The sequence below is a fragment of the Lingula anatina genome, chromosome 9, assembly GCF_051362555.1.
Source record: "Lingula anatina isolate TDL-2025a chromosome 9, LinAna3.0, whole genome shotgun sequence".
Classification (NCBI taxonomy): Eukaryota; Metazoa; Brachiopoda; class Lingulata; order Lingulida; family Lingulidae; genus Lingula; species Lingula anatina.
Window position 1 is genome coordinate 19,167,600 of NC_141775.1, and position 19,550 is coordinate 19,187,149.

Here is a 19,550-nt window from a genome sequence, read left to right on the forward strand (position 1 = left end):
GTCCCGCCTACTATATGTACAAGATGTAAGGGGGTAATTAACTACCATGCGCGCTCGGCTGACTGCAATATAGCGTGAACCCCCAGGGAGTTAGGTCGATCTAGTTGGATCGATCTAAATCTCTGGGAATGCCGTCATAGACGACGTGCAATTCTTCCTTTATGCAAGGTTAGGGAGACAACAGGGATTTATGGTTACAAACTGAAATAATATACCTGGAAACTTATCTGAAAACTTAGAGCAAAGATAAATTTAGCCTGCAAGTATATGATATCTTCAATATTATAAATCCATTACTCAATAAAAACGCCATTAGAATGAAAAGTATAATGGTAATAAAATTAAAACGCCACACAGGTTACACAAAGTGACAAGGAAACTTATCCGTGGCAATAACTGATATCTATGAATCAAGTCACAGAAGTACAACGAGTTATTTCAATGACAGTATCCTCTTTCAGCAGTCACTGTGCTGGTAGGTACACATGTATGCTAGTACCTGTTATACAACGAGTTATTTCAATGACAGTATCCCCTCTCAGTAGCTACTGTGCTGATAGGTACACATGTATGCTAGTACCTGTTATACAACGAGTTATTTCAATGACAGTATCTAGTACCTGTTATACAACGAGTTATTTCAATGACAGTATCCTCTTTCAGCAGTCACTGTGCTGGTAGGTACACATGTATGCTAGTACCTGTTATACAACGTGTTATTTCAATGACAGTATCCTCTCTCAGCAGCTACTGTGCTGGTAGGTACACATGTATGCTAGTACCTGCTTTAAACACATATGACATGGTTACTTGGATATTGAAAAAGGCCGGAACACATGGGACATCAGTAGAATTGAGAAAAAAATGTGTGTAATCGTAAATCATAATTTTCAACAACATTTTCTATTATAACATGTGCAGGTAACTTAAGTCACCTTGTTAAGATAATGGCACACAAAGAGCCGGTTGCCCGCCATTTCTTAAAAAGGGAAATCCCCGCCCTAATGTTGTAGATTGATAGTTTTCTGGCCAATAGATGTGTTTGTAACACTACATCCCAGACACATTTCCTGGCACATGTACCGTAGGTATGTGATTTTTTACTGGTCACAAATCCTCGAGCATCATCAAACCCCTTTAACCGTTTAACCCTGCAGGCAAACATGCAGCAGTTTATCAGAGGAAGGATGCGACAGTTGCTAAGGATCATATTTACCTTATGTGGGGACGTTTGAGATAACGGACATAAATGCAGAAAGTCAAAAGTGTGAGTGTTATTTAAACTGTATTTACTCGACCACACAGAGCACTTGTACTCGCTGATTAATTTCAGTTACAAAGCAACAACTGCGGCTATCAAAATAACAAGATGTAAGCCATATAGACAATCTGCGGGCTGTCATTCCTCGCTGAATCAGCGGCCTACTGGTCCTACAATAAATCTAAACCAGCTACGCCAAATACTTTGATGTTGTCACTTGGATATCGGTCGTGCTTGTTTTGGCAGTTATTAGTTGCTCCCCTATGGTAAGTAAAACTCGCCTCTGATATTTTGCAGGTAGCTTTGATAGAGCTTTTTATCCAGTTTCACCTATATTATTGAGGACATTAATCAGTGGCGGATTTAGGGGGTGTTAGGGGGATACTGACCCCCTTCTCTTTCGATTTCTGAAAAAAAATCACAACAATGGTCCCCTCTTAAATTTAACCAAGGGGGGGGGGGGGAGGGGTCGCCTTTGCACCTCCTTCAAATAATCCTGGATCCATCCTTGATTATGATGGAAATGATTGAAAACTCATTGATAGCTTCGATGAATCGAATTATGGAACAGATTCAGGAGCACAAAGGCACTGTAACGTGGGAGTATATGAAGTGATTTGTAGTCATATAGTAGTTGGAATTGTTTTAAAAGAGTATTAATTTCAGTCTTTTTTTCAAGGCTATGCTTCACAAGAGTGTCCTTAACAGAAGGAAAATCAGTTTTTCACTGCTTTCTTGGACTTTACTCTGAAAAAAAGATCGCAAGATTGTCTAGATTTCCGTAGGGATAATTCTTGAAGCCGAGTCATAAAAAGAAAACATAATATAATTTACTGCCGTATTTCAAGTTCAGTGTTATTGTTCAGTATGTCAGCTCAGCGTAGCAAGGACTGCATGTACATCGTGTGTACAAAGAAATAATTTTGGGTGACTATATTTAGAGAGAGCACATCGTAACCAACCGCTTATCGCAGGCAATACAAATAGTGATGTCGATTACCGTCATCACAACGTCAAAGCTGTTTCTGCTGGCAGAAATAGAAATTAAAACTAAGATGTATCTTTGAGAGTTCTGTTGACAACTGAGATATCTCTGTCTGATACACAGTTGTCTAACATATTCTCTTTTGTTGTTCTAAACTAAGGTTTTAACTGTAATGGTATAGGTCCTATACATACATGTATATTCTTCCATAATACACCACCGTACCATTCCACTATAGTTCTGCCTAAGTAACTATAGATGGGAGACATCTTCGGAGAATCCCATTTATGTAACCATCTATGTTACTCAGTGCTTACTGCATGGAGAAATTGTATGCAGGTACCACACTGTCCCGAAATTGACACGGGATGGACACAAGATATATAAAAACTTTAAATAAGGTTCTGATCGTGAAAAAATCAAAGAAAAGAAAAGGCACCACAAGCCGTTGACAAAAACATGTAATTCATTCAATGATAATTATAACATTCTGTTATGTGCATGTATAAAATACAAAATGTTAAACAATAAAAAGATAAAAAGGTAGAATTTGGTCAGATGACCGAATGTAATACAATGGAACATATTTCAAAATATGAAAGCTATGGGGAATATATATATCGCCGTTTTTACCCTCAAAATAATAAATAAATAAAATAAATAAATAATTAAATAACCAATTACAAATACAGAAACGGCACGTTCAGCCGACGCTGATGTTTCGTGCATATTGTGCATGATAGCAAGTTTTCGTCCAAAAACGGCTCAATTTTTTAAAGAAAAGAAACCTGCTTGTCAGTAGACCAGGTAAAGACATGATTCATGATGTTAATGTCACATCACCATAACACGATATCAGTTGATTATATTGCCAGAAAAATCCCCTCTGTTGTGTTCGACAGATGTATACAGTATCATAGTATCATAAATTACATAAAGAATCAATTTATAATAGAAAGATTTAATGCATTAAAAAAGCTAAATTTAACAAACTTTGAAAAAAAATGGGAAAATTGGTCAGACATGTTTGAATTTAATTAGCTTCAGCAAAATAATATATTCGCACTTTTTCTTGTTTAATAATCTATTGTAGTTTTGGTTGAATACATTGTGGTATCGATCTTTACTATTATTATTATTATTATTATTATTATTATTATTATTATTATATATATATATTTTTTTATTATTATTATTACACCTATTGTTCACGAGATTAAAATCTTATATTCGTGTGTGTGTGAGAGAGAGTGTGTGTGTAAGAGGAGAGTGAGTCTGCATTTACCATATTTGGGTATATGTACATTCTTACACTGAAAAAAAAAAAAGATGTATACAGTATCACTTATTACACAGTCCTGCGTTCTTGGCACTGGTTACACTAGAGTGCTGATTATATTGTCGTACTGCCAGAAAAAACCTCTCTGTTGTTCTCGACGGCTGTATATACATGTAGTATCACTTATCGCACGCCCTTTACTGCCTCTTTGCCAAACATATTTGATTAATTGCATTTCTTGTGAATTAAACATGTAACATTCACAGGGACTGATATCTATTATCCATCCCTTTTGTAAACTGTTGCATCCTGTACGCATTTTTAGCAACGAAAAAAACCCCGCTAACATTCGCCCATTATGTCGTGAAAGACATTGGAAACTTAAACAATTCTGTTCGTCAAAGTTCTCCTTTACCTGAACACCCACGAACACCGTTTTAACACCAACATACTGACACCATTTAGTACTCCAAAACCCTGTCAGCAATTTTTTCTTAAATTTTCATTTCGGATATTATTGTTGCTAAAGCAAAATAGTGCCTTTGTTTAGTTAAGATCTGTAAATAAAGGATCGTAACTCCATAACAAAAGGATTAACAAAAATATCGGCAAGCAATTGTAGCCCACTGACTCGTGGTCAACTATGCCAATTTTCGTGATACAATCTTATTTGTGGATAAAAGTATGCCCCAAACCGATTTCTATCCCACCGCAAAAAAGAAAGAAAAGAAAGGTTAAATTATAAAACTTTGAGCTGATTGCAACGAGAACTATAACGTCGATATTTTGTATTTTCGAGGGCATTTTTTTGTTTTAAATCAGCAAAGATAGATCCATAACTGAATAATTAGATGCAGGAAAATATCATTTTCGATATCTAGAGGATAACAAATGCTTAAAATACCCGTCAGCTTATTAATCCCTAACAATCTGCACACAGCTTATCAGACCGAGTCCTTGGGTGACGTCACCACTTATTCAGCAAGCGGGGACTCCGCCTGACGCAACACCAGCCCTATTTAAAAAATCTCTGAAAATTTTTGTTAATTAGGTATGACTTCCTTTTTTTCAGATACGTTTTAAAAATACGGTTTTGGTAATTTCCCTTCTCATAATAAACAAGGAAAGGTGCTTCAAGGGGGGGGGGGGGAGGGAGGGGGCACAAGTTCAACGTTCACCATTTGTATGAATAGTGCTTTTGTTGGCCAGCACCGCACCGACTTTTTGGAAATTTAAAATAATGAGAGAACTCTTAACTTGCACGCCTTTCTAAGGCGCCAATGCATTTTAAAGTCATGTGTCTGTCTACATAGGTTTATAACCCTGAGCTACGCAAACTTAGTTGAAGTTATAACAACAGTTAAATTATTTCCATCGATTGTTAACGCTGCATAGGGACTGCAGTGTTACAGAAAGGAAACTTGTACCGAAAAACGGGAAATTTGTCTTGAATAATTCCTCATTGTGTAACTCAAGTTCAACAAGGTCGTTACAAATACAGTCTTCTCAAGACAACTTCTCTACAGAGTATATTCAATGGACACTAAATCTAATTTCATTTAACTGACCCTGTCACCTGTATGTAAAGATATGCAAGCTATGATATCATTCTCTGTTTACCTGCAGACGCCATATCAATAAAGTTAACCTCTATAACCAAGATAAACTGATCAGGGCATGGGAATTCATTGACATCAGAGCTGGGTGCTGAGATATTACTGTTTGAAGAGATTAAATCTGTCTACTCTTGTGGACGCAGGCTGGCACTGTGACAGTCACTGTATGTTTAAGAGGGAGATAGGACACTGTCACCCGAGCAATATATACCAGCTCACCTTGAGCATCAGAGATGTTTTGGCATTTATCTTGAGAGAGTGGCTGTCTATCATGTCACATACATACTAGACTAGTAAACTGAGCGAAAAAAATGGCCTAACCCAGGACTAATTGCAAAAAAAATAAAATTGTAATAATGTTTTTTTAGAAAGCTAAATATCCAAATTTCAACATATTAAAAAACTAGAAAAATTTTAATAGTGGAAAATGTTTTTAAGGCAGTTTTCCAAGATGGCCGCCAATATATTAAGTCTCTATAGGCAAAGGGTAGCGCGCCTCGTTTTTGCCAGGTACGATATGGCGAGATGGTGTAGCCTTGTAACACCAGAGGAAAACTCTCACCATACATGCTTGCTCCGTCAAATGTGTCCGTCCCGGTAGCCATGAAAACCTTATTTAATCCCTGGTGCCGCGTCTGATACATGTACATGTACTTCAAAGCGCATAGTGATACACATCTTGAAAAGCGATAGCGCGATCCATTTATTTATTCTGGATCATTTGGTGCCGCGTCTGGTAGTTAGGTAGGCCTGACAAAGTAATCGGATGGCATTGTTTGTATCTGTGTTGAGAAAGTACCCGTCACTCATGTTAAAACGAGTTTTGATAGGTAACGATGCAGGATTGATTTCAATGATTTGGCACTTGTCAGGTCAACTGAATAATCCAGCGATTATTTTAGAAAACTCACCTTGCAAAATGTCATCTAAGTATATATCTGGTAGTAAGAAGGTGCTCAGCTGCACAACAAACAATGAGTCTATTGCAAAAAATGCATGTATTCATTTCTTTGTGTGTATGTAGAAGTTTCGTCAATTTTTATTAATTTTTTTTTCATTTTATTTTATTTTCTTGTAGATTAATTTTGTCTAAAACTACATAAATCGACTTTGTTTGTGTTTCCTGCTACATATCATTGGTCCCCTAGTTTGTATCATCTGGCGTTGTCTCTGGGCAGAAATGCCGAACAAAATGGCAGAACGCTGACAATCCTATCGCGCCATCGGAAAATGTTACCAAAAAACGATTTTTGACATCTCTAAGTCCTCAAAGATAGTAGACAATGAGCAAGGGTTCCATCGATCTAACTTTGCGGGAGTTCTTGCTAATATGACTTCGGTATAATCAGCTCAATTGCCTATATAGTGGCAAGCCCCGTTATAGCAGTAACTAGCAGCTTAATTAGGCGTGTGTTCATTTAAGTCTTCGGTATAATCAGTTCTATTGTCTATATAGTGGCAAGTCCCGTTGGGTAACTAGCAGCTTAATAAGGCGTGTCAACATTTAAGTCGCTTACACTGAATACAATTTAGTGAGAATCCCTACAGAGTTAGAACTTTATCCAGCAGTCACGGCTCCACTCCCGTGTACTTCCACCTAAAAATGAAAGCTTCACGTCTTACACAAAACAGAATCATAGAAACACTACTATGTTCTAATATGCAGTTTGAAAAAAATAATAACTTCCCAAAATTAAACAGAGATGCGTTTTGTCCAACAGTCGACGCTGTAGCTACATTTTGGGAAAAATTCGTTTTTGGTTTTAGGATTTTTTAAATATCGGAATCAAACTTATTTCAACGGCATCATTAAGCGGGATGAAAGATTTTTTTCAAATGATACTGGGAAACTTTCTTGTTTCCATAATCCTATCGTAATAGCTGGATCCATATAATTCCTCGGGGATTCTTACTAAATTGCATTCAGTTTAACTGCCTTAAATATCTGCCCCTCCCCCCTCGTAACTTGAAGTACTTGGATAAAGTCAGTTATGGGAACGCAGTTTTAAACAACTTCCTTCTGATTTTATGGTCTTTTACGTTAAATTTATCTTTACTTCATTGACTTCATTGGGCTTTTAACCTACAAAGACGGTAACTTTTAAATAAACAATTTCCTCCAAACTCCCTGATAACAATATGTAGGCCTAGTTCACATACTTCACAACAAGTTGCGTATTTTTGTAGGGATCAGTTCCTTATAGGGAGCTTTCCAACAGACGTTTTTCTTCTATTCTTTGAGGATTGAAAGAAGTGCAAAAGACTAGGACAAAGAGACCAAAGTCTGCCCTAGATTGATATGATCATACATGAGGCGTTTCAATATTTTAAGTCAGTTCGATAGCCGTCCTGGTATTAGAGAACATCCCAAAACCGAAAATGATATTTTTTTTTTCCCCAAAAATTAATTGGTCTTTTCGGAAGTTTGTTTATTTGTTAAAACCAAAACAGCAAATTAGAACAGGGATATTAATATTGACTCTACATCACAAAAAATAAAGCAATTATTCCCAATGCTATTGCCAAATTTATAATTTTCCGACGTCAACGATATTTTCAGATTATCCAGTTACAGCACATTTTAAAACTATTTTTTGCTGTCAGGGATCTCTAAGAGACCATCCCCACAGATATTTAGATCGATCTAGCCGCCTGGGGAGTCTCACTAGATTGGTGTCAGCTTAACCGGCTTAAATGTCCCGTCTACTGAAAGCTGTAAGGGGGTAAATGACTTTCGTGTGCGCTTGGCTCCTGGAACAGAAATTTAGCGAGTTATATAGCAATTTAGGGAGCAAGATCGATCCACTTGGATCGATCTAAATCTGTGGAAACCCAGTCTAAGACCCCATTCCCACAGATTTTAGATCAATCTATCCCCGTGGGGAGTCTCACTAGATTGGTGTCAGATTAGCTGGCTTCAATGTCTGATCAGCCTACTAAAAGCTGTAAGGGGGGGGGTAATTAACTATAGTGCGGCAGACAGCAATTTAGCGTGAATCCCCAGGGAGTTAGGTGGATCGATCTTAATCTGTGGGAACGCAGTCTAAGAGACCATTCCCAGAGATATCGTACTAACTTTGAATCGATCTATCTCTAAGGGGATTCTCACTAAATTGCTATCAACTTAGGCGGCTTAAATGTCTGTCACACCTACTAAAGATGTTAGGGAATAATTAACTACCAGAGGCCGAGCGTGCACGAAAGTTAATTATTCCCTAGTTGATTCGAAAGGCATGACAGACATTTAAGCCACTTAAGTTGGTAGCAATTTAGCGTAAACCCCTTTAGAGTTAGACTGATCCTGTTGGGTCGATCTAGACATGGGAACCCAGTCTTACACAGTGTTATAAATTAGGGAGTATTCAGATTCAAGTTAACATACATCTAGACATGGGAACCCAGTCTTACACAGTGTAATAAATTAGGGAGTATTCAGATTCAAGTTAACATACGTCTAGACATGGGAACCCAGTCTTACACAGTGTAATAAATTAGGGAGTATTCAGATTCAAGTTAACATACATCTAGACATGGGAACCCAGTCTTACACAGTGTAATAAATTAGGGAGTATTCAGATTCAAGTTAACATACATCTATACATGGGAACCCAGTCTTACACAGTGTAATAAATTAGGGAGTATTCAGATTCAAGTTAACATACATCTAAGCATGGGAACCCAGTCTTACACAGTGTAATAAATTAGGGAGTATTCAGATTCAAGTTAACATACATCTAGACATGGGAACCCAGTCTTACACAGTGTAATAAATTAGGGAGTATTCAGATTCAAGTTAACATACATCTAGACATTGGAACCCAGTCTTACACAGTGTAATAAATTAGGGAGTATTCAGATTCAAGTTAACATACATCTAGACATGGGAACCCAGTCTTACACAGTGTAATAAATTAGGGAGTATTCACATTCAAGTAAACATACATCTAGACATGGGAACCCAGTCTTACACAGTGTAATAAATTAGGGATTATTTAGATTCAAGTTAACATACATCTAGGCATGGGAACCCAGTCTTACACAGTGTAATAAATTAGGGAGTATTCAGATTCAAGTTAACATACATCTAGACATGGGAACCCAGTCTTACACAGTGTAATAAATTAGGGAGTATTCAGATTCAAGTTAACATACATCTATACATGGGAACCCAGTCTTACACAGTGTAATAAATTAGGGAGTATTCAGATTCAAGTTAACATACATCTAGACATGGGAACCCAGTCTTACACAGTGTAATAAATTAGGGAGTATTCAGATTCAAGTTAACATACATCTATACATCTATACATGGGAACCCAGTCTTACACAGTGTAATAAATTAGGGAGTATTCAGATTCAAGTTAACATACATCTAGACATGGGAACCCAGTCTTACACAGTGTAATAAATTAGGGAGTATTCAGATTCAAGTTAACATACATCTATACATGGGAACCCAGTCTTACACAGTGTAATAAATTAGGGAGTATTCAGATTCAAGTTAACATACATCTATACATCTATACATGGGAACCCAGTCTTACACAGTGTAATAAATTAGGGAGTATTCAGATTCAAGTTAACATACATCTAGACATGGGAACCCAGTCTTACACAGTGTAATAAATTAGGGAGTATTCAGATTCAAGTTAACATACATCTATGCATGGGAACCCAGTCTTACACAGTGTAATAAATTAGGGAGTATTCAGATTCAAGTTAACATACATCTAGACATGGGAACCCAGTCTTACACAGTGTAATAAATTAGGGAGTATTCAGATTCAAGTTAACATACATCTAGACATGGGAAACCAGTCTTACACAGTGTAATAAATTAGGGAGTATTCAGATTCAAGTAAACATACATCTAGACATGGGAACCCGGTCTTACACAGTGTAATAAATTAGGGAGTATTCAGATTCAAGTTAACATACATCTAGACATGGGAACCCAGTCTTACACAGTGTAATAAATTAGGGAGTATTCACATTCAAGTTAACATACATCTAGACATGGGAACCCAGTCTTACACAGTGTAATAAATTAGGGAGTATTCAGATTCAAGTTAACATACATCTAGACATGGGAACCCAGTCTTACACAGTGTAATAAATTAGGGAGTACTCAGACTCAAGTTAACATACATCTAGGCATGGGAACCCAGTCTTACACAGTGTAATAAATTAGGGAGTATTCAGATTCAAGTTAACATACATCTAGACATGGGAACCCAGTCTTACACAGTGTAATAAATTAGGGAGTATTCAGATTCAAGTAAACATACATCTAGACATGGGAACCCGGTCTTACACAGTGTAATAAATTAGGGAGTATTCTCATTCAAGTAAACATACATCTAGACATGGGAACCCAGTCTTACACAGTGTAATAAATTAGGGAGTATTCAGATTCAAGTTAACATACATCTAGACATGGGAACCCAGTCTTACACAGTGTAATATTTTAGGGAGTATTCAGATTCAAGTTAACATACATCTAGACATGGGAACCCAGTCTTACACAGTGTAATAAATTAGGGAGTATTCAGATTCAAGTTAACATAGATCTAGACATGTGAACCCAGTCTTACACAGTGTAATAAATTAGGGAGTATTCAGATTCAAGTTAACATACATCTAGACATGGGAACCCAGTCTTACACAGTGTAATAAATTAGGGAGTATTCAGATTCAAGTTAACATACATCTAGGCATGTGAACCCAGTCATACACAGTGTAATAAATTAGGGAGTATTCAGATTCAAGTTAACATACATCTAGACATGGGAACCCAGTCTTACACAGTGTAATAAATTAGGGAGTATTCAGATTCAAGTTAACATACATCTAGACATGTGAACCCAGTCTTACACAGTGTAATAAATTAGGGAGTATTCAGATACAAGTTAACATACATCTAGACATGGGAACCCAGTCTTACACAGTGTAATAAATTAGGGAGTATTCAGATTCAAGTTAACATATAAGCAGGATACATTCATCTCTGTGGGGATTCTCGCTAAATTTCAGTCAATGTAATCAGTTAAATAGTCTTACTGTAATACACGCCACCTCGAGAAGTTAATAGGAAAAGAAAAGTGATCACGCCAGCATGATGTAATGTGTATTTGTCTTTAACGTGTGAATGCAGCTGAACAATATGAATGCAGCCGAATATCATCTACACTTTATCACCTATCTTATATGTGTGTAAATAAAGGCTTAGTGCCAGGTTGACACTTGAAGTTTGGGATTTGAACACAGCAGTCGTGTTTGTCTCTACATGTCATGGCGGAGGGTAACCTTTGTGGATGTGATTTTCTACAAGTAGGAAGGTACAGTTTTATAGTAGGGCAATTTTTTTGGTCTTCATTTCGTTAATTTAATTGATTGCATGGTCGAATCAGGGTTAATTATTGCACTTTGTCGCGGTGAATCACTAAACGTTTTTCATTGGAGTTAGTGACCATTGTAGGTTGCTAGCGTGCCTTTTTGCATTTTAGTGACAGTCTTTAAAGAAATAGGAAAAACCCAGCAGGAAAAAACATGAAAGTAAAGCTTTCCATTCTGCTTGATGTAATCTGTTTACCAGATATCCTCTTTCGGTTTGGTAGCTTTAGTCCTTCTTGTGTTTGTCTAAAGAAGCGTGGACCAGTGTTGTAACAAATGGACAATGCTAATTAATTACAAGAAAACAATATGTGAACATTACAGGCCCAAACATAAAGAACGTACTGCAGGTTTTGTATGTTTTGGTGGTCACCATATAGAATGGGTTGATAAGTATAAATAGCTGGTGTCTTATGTAAAATATTTTTTTCAATAAACTGCAAAATTTCTATCTGAATCTGCTACTATAGCACTGGGTTTAATTACGGCAAAATGAAAAAAAAAAAACTTGATCAAATGGGATTCTACACATGCCTCAAATTGTTGAACAGCCGTGTGACTCTAAATAATTTTCGAGCATGGGTCGATATGTTTGGGTTTATTGGTAAATGAAAACCGTGGAAATGTTCTATATGACGACTCAGGTCGGATACCATTGAAAGTTGTCAAATGGCTGAACATACTCAGATTTGGAACAGTTTGTTACTCATCCAAAATGAATTAAATGCCTGTGAAAAAAATCTTGAAGATTATAAATTGGGGAAAATGGTGTTCCAAAGTTAGATTCTAAGATTGTGTGGTATGAAAATTCTTTTCTTTTTTTTCACAAATCAGTTGTTGATACAGAAAACATTTAGCACTTCTTCTCTGAAATGGTGTTCCAAAGTTAGATTCTAAGATTGTGTGGTATGAAAATTCTTTTCTTTTTTTTAACAAATCAGGGGTTGATACGGAAAACATTAAGCACTTCTTCTCTGAAAAATTCCTAATTTATTTTAAAAAAAAGACATTTTGAAATTCCCTAAATCTCCGAACATATTTGACATTTAGAAAAAGAACTAAAAACTGAAAAGTGCATACATAGATTTAAACAGGAAAGAAAAACATTATATACAGACACTATAATTGTCTGTATATATTCTGATCGGTCTCTCTGTCCGTGTCGTCGCTGTTGCTTACTGCCGCCCCTCCCTGGCATTTTGCTCAGGCTACGGCCCTGTTACGGTAATTATTTTTTTCACCATTTAGGTCACATTTGCCTCATATTTAAGTATTTTTGTTGATGTGTATTTTGTTGATGTTTCTTCTTTTTGTTGTCTGTATATTTACTAGCTTTAATGGTCTAGTTTATAACTTTTTGGGTTGGCACTTTACCTTTACCTAGAAACTGTACGTCACACAAACATGACCATTAATGAAATGATATCCCAACTATACAAAAAGGAATTACAAGATGAGAATCCTCTCTTACTTCGGTGCACTGCTTATATTGAGAAAAGATATAAATTTCATGAAAAAATGGGTATCTAAACAAATGGTATGAATGAAATATTTAAGGTTTAAGTGAGTGTGTGTGTGGGGGGGGGGGGAGTCAATTAGCAACATTTTTTGTCACGATTTTTGATATAAGGCAGAAAAAATGTATACAACAGGTGTGTTACGAGCCCGAAGGACTGGGTGTTCAATGCACATTACAAGTAAATAAAATGATTATGTTGATATGATAAACGCAAGGGGTTCAGTCATAGCTAACAATTAATAATAACACGATAACCCACAACAGCACTGCTGCATTACTTATTAACTCGAGTCTTCTTCCAGTCATGTTGTAGGCCTACTTTGGACTTATCTGCTGACAAACACGTGATGGGGCTAGAAACAGTGACAAGTAGATTTAGTACAATAATTATCCTTCACTTTGATATCATTTTTGTACCTCGTCTTACTTTATTCTATCAAGAAAAGGTGACTCCCGATTTCGCCACACAGAATAATTATTGAACACAGCTAATAAATTTTACCTACAGTTCTAACTCCCTCAATTCACAACAGATAACTTATTAAGACAAGAGAGAGAGAGAAAGAGAAAGAGAGATGAGACGGGGGGGGGGGGGGGGGTGTCAAGAAATAGCCTACCTTACTCATGTTACTGGGTATATCTTCTCACTGCGATATATCTTCTCACTGCGATGGCTTTCTGTAATACAGCTGATAGCAATTATCCCTGGCAGAAAACGGCACAACAGGTCAGGAAACAAGCCACCTTGATATAATTGATACTATAAAAACTTTTACAAAGCTTTTCAAATTATCCTTTCCTATATTTGTATTTAATGTTCAACAGTTTTTCTTTTGTTTTGTTTATTATGTCGTTTATTGAGAAATATGTTTCAATGATTGCGTGAGTTAGAGCAGATACATTGATAAAAGAAGAGAGAGAGAGGGAGAGGGGAGGGGGAGAGAGAGAGAGAAGGGAGGAGGGTAGCTTTATATGTTGCCATGCGCACGCCTTGTCACTCTCCAGATCTTGTTTCCAGGGCCGTAGCCTCCGGGGTGGGGGGGGGGGGGGAGGGGGGCAAGGAGGGCAGCTGCCCCTCCCCCTGGAATTTGGAATTTTCCACACCGTGATAGGGGGACACACACCCCCCTTGGGGGTTTCGCCCCCTCATGTCCGCTTACTGCCCCCCCCCCTGGCATTTTGCTCAGGCTACGGCCCTGGTTTCTATCAAGTTAGAGCAGGTAAATTGATGAAAGAAGATAGGAAGACAGAGAGAGAGAGAGAGAGAGAGGGAGAGGGGAGGGGAGAGAGAGCGAGAAGGGAGGAGGGAAGCCTTATATGTTGCCATTCGCGCGCGCCTTGGCACTCTCCAGATCTTGTTGCTATCACGTTTACTCAGAGCTTTCAAGCAAAACGACAAGCGACACAGAAATCGGTTACCCTATTTTTTGTATCCCTTTTTACCTTTTACAAAAAATTAGAAAAACGGAACTTTTTCATAATGATCTGCTCATACAGATAATTCCAGAAACAGGCCTACGCTTATTATAAATTCAGGGTTGGTCTTAGAAGCCATAGATTCTATTATCATTTCACCAGATTAAAAGAGAAGACTCTTTCCAGACCCCCCCATCTCCAGTCTGATACTGAAAAGCTAATCATGGTTACCTTCGCCTTCCTGTGGGTAGGGAAGATCATGATTTCTTGAAATTATTTTTCTAAAAGCGTACAGATGACATTCCCCCCTCCCCAACATACTGTTGTACATGTACTGGTAGATTTGCAAAAATGACACCTTAAAGACCAGGGCCGTAGCCTCCAGGGGGGGGGGGGGGGGGGGGGGGCAGGGGGGGGCAGGGGGGAGGGCAGCTGCTCCCCCCCAGGGCTGTGAGGTGCAAAAAAAAAAAAATAATAATCGCAAAGATAAAAAAAAAATATTAATAAATAATTGCTAAGTTGGTATCAATTCTGTGAGAAAATGCACTCATGGCCACTAGACAATCATTCAACAATATGTTTACAAAGGTGTACTGTTTACTTGTGTGTACTTAGCGGATTGGCTCTCTTGCTTGTCCACAGAGGAAGTTACGTTATTCCTGATCCTGAGACAATCTACGAAATGAAGTCCAATTGGCGTGTTGTGTTGAAAAAATGACTGTACTTATAGCAAAATGAACCCACAATTTCTGACTTCTAATTGAGCAATAAATAACAGTTAAAATGCACCAGAATGCAGTAGGCCTATTAGGGCCTATACATACAGTTTTTAAAAATTTTCCACACCGTGTATTATACATACAGTTTTTAAAAATTTTCCACACCGTGCTTCGCCCCCTCGTGTCAGCTTACTGCCCCCCCCCCCCCCCCTGGCATTTTGCTCAGGCTACGGCCCTGAAGACAGACGCGAATACTTTTAATCTTATGTCCCCCAGCCAGTTAGTCTGCAATCTCAAGATTATTATTATTATTATTATTATTATTATTATTATTATTATATTTTATTTTTTTATGTGAGGATTCTTGTGACCTTTGGTAATTACTAAGATGTCGGAGTCATACCATGATTCTTCTTCTTCTTCTTCTCATTATTATTATTATTATTATAGAACAATCCTTATTCCTTGCAGATACCTGTTTTAAAATTGACATTCTACTGGCACCTGAACTCGCTGTGTCATCTATTATCCACTGCTCTGTGATGCCGTTTTGTTTCTCGTGGACTGTGATGCCGTTGCCGCCATTCTGTGTCCTGTCCTGGCCTTTCTCCTAAGCGAGTCAGTGCTGTATGTGATAAATAGGCGCCATTTTCTTCAACAGCCAGGAAGTAACAGGACGGAGATTGTGGGATAATGTTGAACATATTTGACAAAGAAAGAGATATGATCTGACCGACTTGTAGGTATATGGAGCAAGTGTTTATGTTACTGTGATCTCCAAGCTGCAGCACCAGAAGTGAACATAAAGTTTAGCAATCGCTGACAGAAATATTACAGGATCTACTGTCGGAATGGAAGCCATGTTAGGGCAGTCTAGACGAGGTGTAAATCCAAGATCAGGACAGGTGACAGTACAGACACAACCTCCATTAGCTGAACAGGAAACAAATACAACATCAGCTCAACATCCTCATGTTTTCTTAGACAAGGCAGAATGTGTGCGTTCCTTCAGTACTGAACTAGAAGATGATAGAAGAACTGTCATAACTGGGTTAGCCATAGATAATGAACACATGTTTGTTGTGGATAATGAAAACAACAGAACAAAAGTATTCACACATGAAGGACAATTTAAGTTTAACATTAAAGTAAACAGACCATGTGATGTGGCTGTGTCACAAACTGGTCACCTGTATATAACATCACAGGGTGACAGTTGTGTCCAAGTGTACTCCACCAGAGGTCAGCAGGTGACAACCATGGGTCAGGGTCTACTGGAGTTACCATGGGGTATTACACTGAACAGACAAGGTCATGTGATGGTTTGTGACGGAGGAAAGAAGTCCATCTTCACATTCCATGCAGACAGTGGACAGCTCCTGAACACTGTTCCACTCAGTATGTGTGAATACCCACTGTACATCACAGTGAACAGTGTGAATGATAACATTGTGATATCAGACACGTGGGGATACTGTGTACATGTGCTGTCACCTACTGGTGATCATCTGTACCAGTATGACGGCAGCAGAGAAGGCAGTAAACTGAGGTTACCACATGGAGTGTGCACAGACAGCTATGGTCACATCTTCATTGCTGACACTGTTAACAACAGGATAGTGGCACTGAGTCCACAGGGACAGTTTTTCAGATACATTGTCACTGAGGATGATGGGTTCCTGTCTCCCACTGCAGTAGTCATCAACCCTGCTGGTCAGCTGGTGGTGGGAGAGGGGTGGGCCAATGTTAAGACATTCCAGTACATTGACCTGAAACAAGGTGAGTAACATGTATTAACTGTGGATAGATATGATTATTATGTAAAATATTTGAAAGTTAATTAGTCTTACAATGTTTTTATCCATGAATATGTTTGCCTTTATTTCAATAAAAAAACTTTTAAGCATATTTAAATTCAGTGAGCACACAGCTGTGCTTTAGTAAAAATGTATGTAGAGTGGAGACATTTTCTATAGTTAATACTTTACTGTTACTGACCAATTTCCATGAACCCATTATAGTGATTAGGATTTTGAATAATGATGAAGAACTCTTTTTAATGGAATTTATAGTATGCTTTATTTGTATTTTTATTAAGTCACAAGAAAAACATCTTACATTGTTTAATCCCTGAACTTCTTGTCCATATGTCAGTGAAGAACAACTCAAATCTCACAACAGAACAGTCCAATTCTTCATATTCTTCATCTTGTAGCTGTTCATGAAAGCTTAGATATACCTAAATTCTCAAATGTATTTTGTCAAGTTTCTCGATGTCTTAATTACCACTTCTAGATTCAAAGACATTTCATCACCAGTTTGTTGTTAACACACACAAATAAATTAAATGTTGAAGTACTTTGGATGATACCTTATTTTCCTGGGGCCGGTTTCACAAAGCAGTAGTTAGTTAGCGATCGGTAGTTAGCCTCTCGCTAGTTATAGTGCCGTTTCACGAAGCAGTCGCTAGTTCTCTCGCTCTTTATTGTGTCGTTGTTACCATGGATATTTAGCGACTGGTCAGACCAGTCGCTAACTCTAGAGTTTCATCGTACGCATGCGTAATGAGTGAAATAAAAAGGTTGCTTAGTTACCGTTGTCTGTCGTTTGTCTTTGTATCCAATATGGCGACAACCTTTTTTTGCTATCCGTACCCCCAGACGGCAACGTAGACTACGACGTTTTCATGAAAGGCAGAATCTATTAGAATATACACGCGATGATGCAATTTACGAGAGGTTGCGCCTAGCTGTGACAAAAAGAGCGGCTAAAAGGTGGTGGAGATCCTTTACGACGACCTCAAAGCAGACGTTCTTATGCATTTCCAGCCGCCAGAAATTGGAGAGTTAGTGCTTTCGCGACACTTTTACGCAAGAGTTCCACTTCCGGTAGACTGTTTCGAGACTACGGTGAGTAACGAGAGAACTAACGACCGAACTTTACGACTGAACTTAGCGATGAGTTAACTACTGCTTCGTGAAACACCCCTCGAAAATCGCTAAGTTTGCTCGTTAGCGAGGTAGTTCAGTAGTTAGTTGTTCTAACTAACTACTGCTTTGTGAAACCGGCCCCTGACTTTGTGGATTGTTCTTTGCAAATAAAACTAGCAGACGACCATTTTTGATGAAATGGAACTACTTTTCACAGGAATTAGTGTATTCATACACAACAGTGACCTTGGGTTTGGAATACAAAAAAATAGTACATGCATTCATACTGTCACAGCATGCAAATTATAATGAAATATACAAAACTAAATACATTTTTATGTAACACAAGTTAAATGCATTTTTATTTATTAAAATAATTTATTAATATTAATATTATTATTATTATTATTATTATTATTATTATTATTATTATTATACTGGATAAAAACATTGATGAAATGGTTTTGACCACCTTTTTGGACTTTTTAAACTTCATGCTGATAGACCCACATATTTATGTCAAAGGCCCAGACTAAATCTAGTCCCATGCATAAAAAGCCCAGACCCCATGTTTATTACGCCCTGGCTGGGCCCATTCTTTATGGTGTTTGTTTTGTTAACAGCATAGTGGGCAAGTTAATTGACCAAGTTAATTGGCCAAGCTGCCAGTTTGTTTGTATGGCATGTGCGGGGGATGTCTTATAGAATAATAAAACCAGACAGAATATGCTGTGATTCCTAAATAAAATAGATTGGGGGGGGGGGGGAGGAGACACCAAGGGGCTCATGATTATAAATACCATAGCATTAATAATAATGGTTACATATGCACAACTCCTTTCTTATGTTTAAGTCATAACATGGTAAATTGATCTGATTATCACGTAGGTGTAATATTTGGCCTTATCAAATATGTTTTTCATTGCATTAACAAAAATAAGTAAAATGTGTACAAAAGCCTGTTTCAGCAAAATGGTTTAAAATAATTTTTACTCAGAACATATCTTTGGAAGAACCTGCTAGGGGAGAAGACATATATGTTGTGGGAATTATACACCAATATCATATTCACCATAAATCATTGACATAAAGAGCTAGTGCATCATATTTATGACCTAAGTTGAAAATGACCCATCGTAACAGCTAGGAATAGGCACTTTTTGGACACATAGTTGGCCATATTTTTGTAAATTGTAGTCGGATTATTATAATTCTTTTTTTATTTTGCTCCTATGAACAGTGTCTTTGATATCAGTCTAACAGCAATCTCTAATCATAAATTGTTAATTTATCAGACACTTGTAACATTAACCACATTTAATTGTTCACCCTGATTGTGAAACAGCTGCCTGCTCCAAATGTACTTGGTCTGCTCCAAATTTAAAAAAAAATATGGATGTTGATAAAATTTATTCTGAACAGTCTATAAGTC

The 19,550-nt window shown here is 37.5% G+C and overlaps 1 protein-coding gene across 2 annotated transcripts in view; it reads left to right on the forward strand.

Annotated features, from left to right (window-relative positions):
- Positions 1–1,043: 1,043 nt before the first annotated feature.
- The window catches only part of LOC106168600 (uncharacterized), a 348,468-nt gene continuing 329,961 nt past the window's right edge, over positions 1,044–19,550 (forward strand). Inside the window, exons 1-2 of one of the 2 annotated variants that reach the window (XM_086995330.1) lie at positions 1,044–1,527; positions 15,660–16,967. In XM_086995330.1, the coding sequence (XP_086851456.1) occupies positions 16,040–16,967 (928 nt within the window). In that variant the 5' untranslated portion in view covers positions 1,044–1,527; positions 15,660–16,039. Of the gene's footprint in view, positions 1,528–11,275; positions 11,480–15,659; positions 16,968–19,550 lie in introns of those variants that run through there. The other variant, XM_086995329.1, reaches the window with a different exon arrangement.